A 2,481-nucleotide genomic window follows, 5' to 3' on the forward strand; every position below is an offset into this window, starting at 1 on the left:
CACTTTGGAGTGATTTTTTTCCACTTGTCTGGACCTGTACGTCTCCTGTGTTAATGTTGGTACATGTAATATGATAATTCTGTACTGTGGAGATCATTAAGAGTCGTTGTCAGGTGAAAAAATCTTTTGCTAACACTGTGTTGACCGTGAACCGGAAGTGTTGGGAGTGGCACCAAGTGCTGGGCTGGATGTCCGTGGCATATAGGCTATTTGGAGAACTGTGACAGGATCGACAAGCTAGAGGTGATATTCATTAAAAAAATCAGAGGTGTATGCAGACTTGACATTGCAGTCAGTTTCACATTCCATGAATATTCTGGTAAAAATACATAGTGGGCTGGGATGTCTTTGATCCCAGAGGCAAATAAAACCCTGTGTTTGAACGTGAATACAGAGTTGGTCTGCCCTGGCCCTCCTGTCACACACTCCACCCCCACACCTTCATGTTAGTCAAAGCACCTCTGTACTGCAGACTTAGACCCTCTCCTTCTCATTCTATTATTTCTCCAGGAATAAGAAAGTAACAGAAACTGAGAAATGGGAGAGTATTGGTTGTTGTTGCTGTTTTGGAGGAACCTAAATACAGATCCAAGTGCATGGAGTAGTATTGTGTTGATGCACTGACACACATGATTTCATCCATCTGGTGAGTTGGATTACGTTTTGGATTGAGCAAAACCTTTTTTCCCTCTTTAAATGCAATGTCTGCTGTGCTAACTGCTATTGAGACATTAGTTCATTGGCAAATATCTAGTATTACATGAATCACGTTTTGAATTCTCTCAATGGGGCTAAATAAGCCAAAGCTTGCAAGAAAGCATGAATGAGGCCTGTGAAGAAACCCTGGTAAGAAGAGGCATTAACATGCAATCCACAAGTACTGCCTTTCAGTCACCAACCCACCACCTATCATCAACATACAGGGTTACTGGTCTTGCCCGTGAGAATGGTTCGCGCCTTGGACTTGTTCATGTTGAAGTTCTTGAGGTAGGCGTCGTGTATCTGCTTGGCCAATGTCTTCTGGTCAGCTAGCTGGGGGTTGACCACCTCCCTGTCCCCTGTCACCAACTCCGCCTTGAGTTTGAGCTTCTCCGACTGAGGCATCCTGCCAAACCGGATGGCTGCGGAGAGTTGACAGAGTCAGACTGACATTTGTTTACTGCAGAGTGGAACTCTTGCCACATTGTTGCATTCATTAAAGCAAACGTAGCAAACATAGCAAAGGGAATATATTATTAGCTGCTACCATATTCAAGACAAAACATTGAATATTACAAAAAAGAACATCTAAACCCCCCAAAAAATTCAGAATAAGCACATTGAAATTGATGAACTGTCCATGGAAAACCCAGAAACTAAAAAAGAGATAAGGTCTGACAGGGTAGGACTGACGAGCTAACGGCTGGGTGTCCTGACTGAATGCGTCCTGAACAGCCACGACCAAATCAGACTGCTTTCATTTTGAAATTGCCCTAAAAAACCCTGGAAGGCTAAAAAAGAAATCAAAAGCCAATAAAGAAAAAAACAATTAAGAACCCTAAAATATGTTTATTTATTTTTTTGGTTTGTAAGTTCCAGAGCAGGTATGGTTTGTGCTCCAGGGATCTACTGTGCTGTTCTTTTACAGGAGCTTCCAGGGATCCCTCAGACAGGTTGATCCTATTTGACTAATAATGTTGATTAGAGGTGACCTGTCTATGACCCTACCACTGTAGTTTAACCCATTAAGGCCTAATGCAACTTATAAGACTCCCAATGCCCAGCATTTCAAGGTCTTAATGGATTTAATGGGCACAAGCTGGTCCACACATGCAGAAGAATACACACATATCTTCTTTAGAATTAAACATTCAGCTAGAAAAGGCCTTCATGAGCTCATAAAAGCATAAAAGAGAGTTTTATTTCCTCCTTTTTAAAAGAAACCCTTGCCAGTTTTAGGCATACTGAGCAGGGATGCAGCGTCGGGTTACACAGCATGCTGCTCATTAGATTACTGCCACATACAGTGGATGGAGATCATCTGAAGATGGCTGGGTCGGAGCCGAGTCTAATTAAGATGTGTGGAAGTGATTGATGGTAAGCTCAGCGTCAGGCCTCATCCTGAGAGCCGGTATAAGGAGATAAGAGCTGAGGGAGTGGGTAAGGGAGCTAAATGTAGGAGGGAGGCAGCCTGTTGAATCACCTGTTAAATAGTCTTATTAGTGCAAGAGCTGTGAGGTTTCACAAGAAACACCCCGTCACTTTAGATCATACAGAATAAAATTTGGCTGCATTTACAGCAGGTCGAAACAGTTTGTTAAACAGGGAAAAATATTATTTACTTACAGAGTGAAAGAAGCGTGACATGATCTAAAGTTTCACTAGCAGTGTTTCCATTGCAAATGTGCGCAAAATTTTGTTGATATTCTGTTAATGTCGAAAAACAGTTTCGCAACTGCAGTGTTTCCATTAAAAATGTGCGCAAAATTTTGTTGATATTCT

General features: G+C 42.0%; 1 protein-coding gene across 2 annotated transcripts in view; it reads right to left on the reverse strand.

The window, feature by feature from the left end:
* The window catches only part of pparab (peroxisome proliferator-activated receptor alpha b), a 64,922-nt gene that overhangs the window by 2,779 nt on the left and 59,662 nt on the right, over positions 1 to 2,481 (reverse strand). For both annotated transcript variants that reach the window (XM_014023300.1, XM_014023299.1), the window contains one exon: positions 922 to 1,121. In XM_014023300.1, coding sequence (XP_013878754.1) covers positions 922 to 1,121 — 200 coding nt within the window. The remainder of the gene's footprint in view (positions 1 to 921; positions 1,122 to 2,481) is intronic.

Source organism: Austrofundulus limnaeus, unplaced genomic scaffold, assembly GCF_001266775.1.
Source record: "Austrofundulus limnaeus strain Quisiro unplaced genomic scaffold, Austrofundulus_limnaeus-1.0 Scaffold363, whole genome shotgun sequence".
Lineage (NCBI taxonomy): Eukaryota > Metazoa > Chordata > Actinopteri > Cyprinodontiformes > Rivulidae > Austrofundulus > Austrofundulus limnaeus.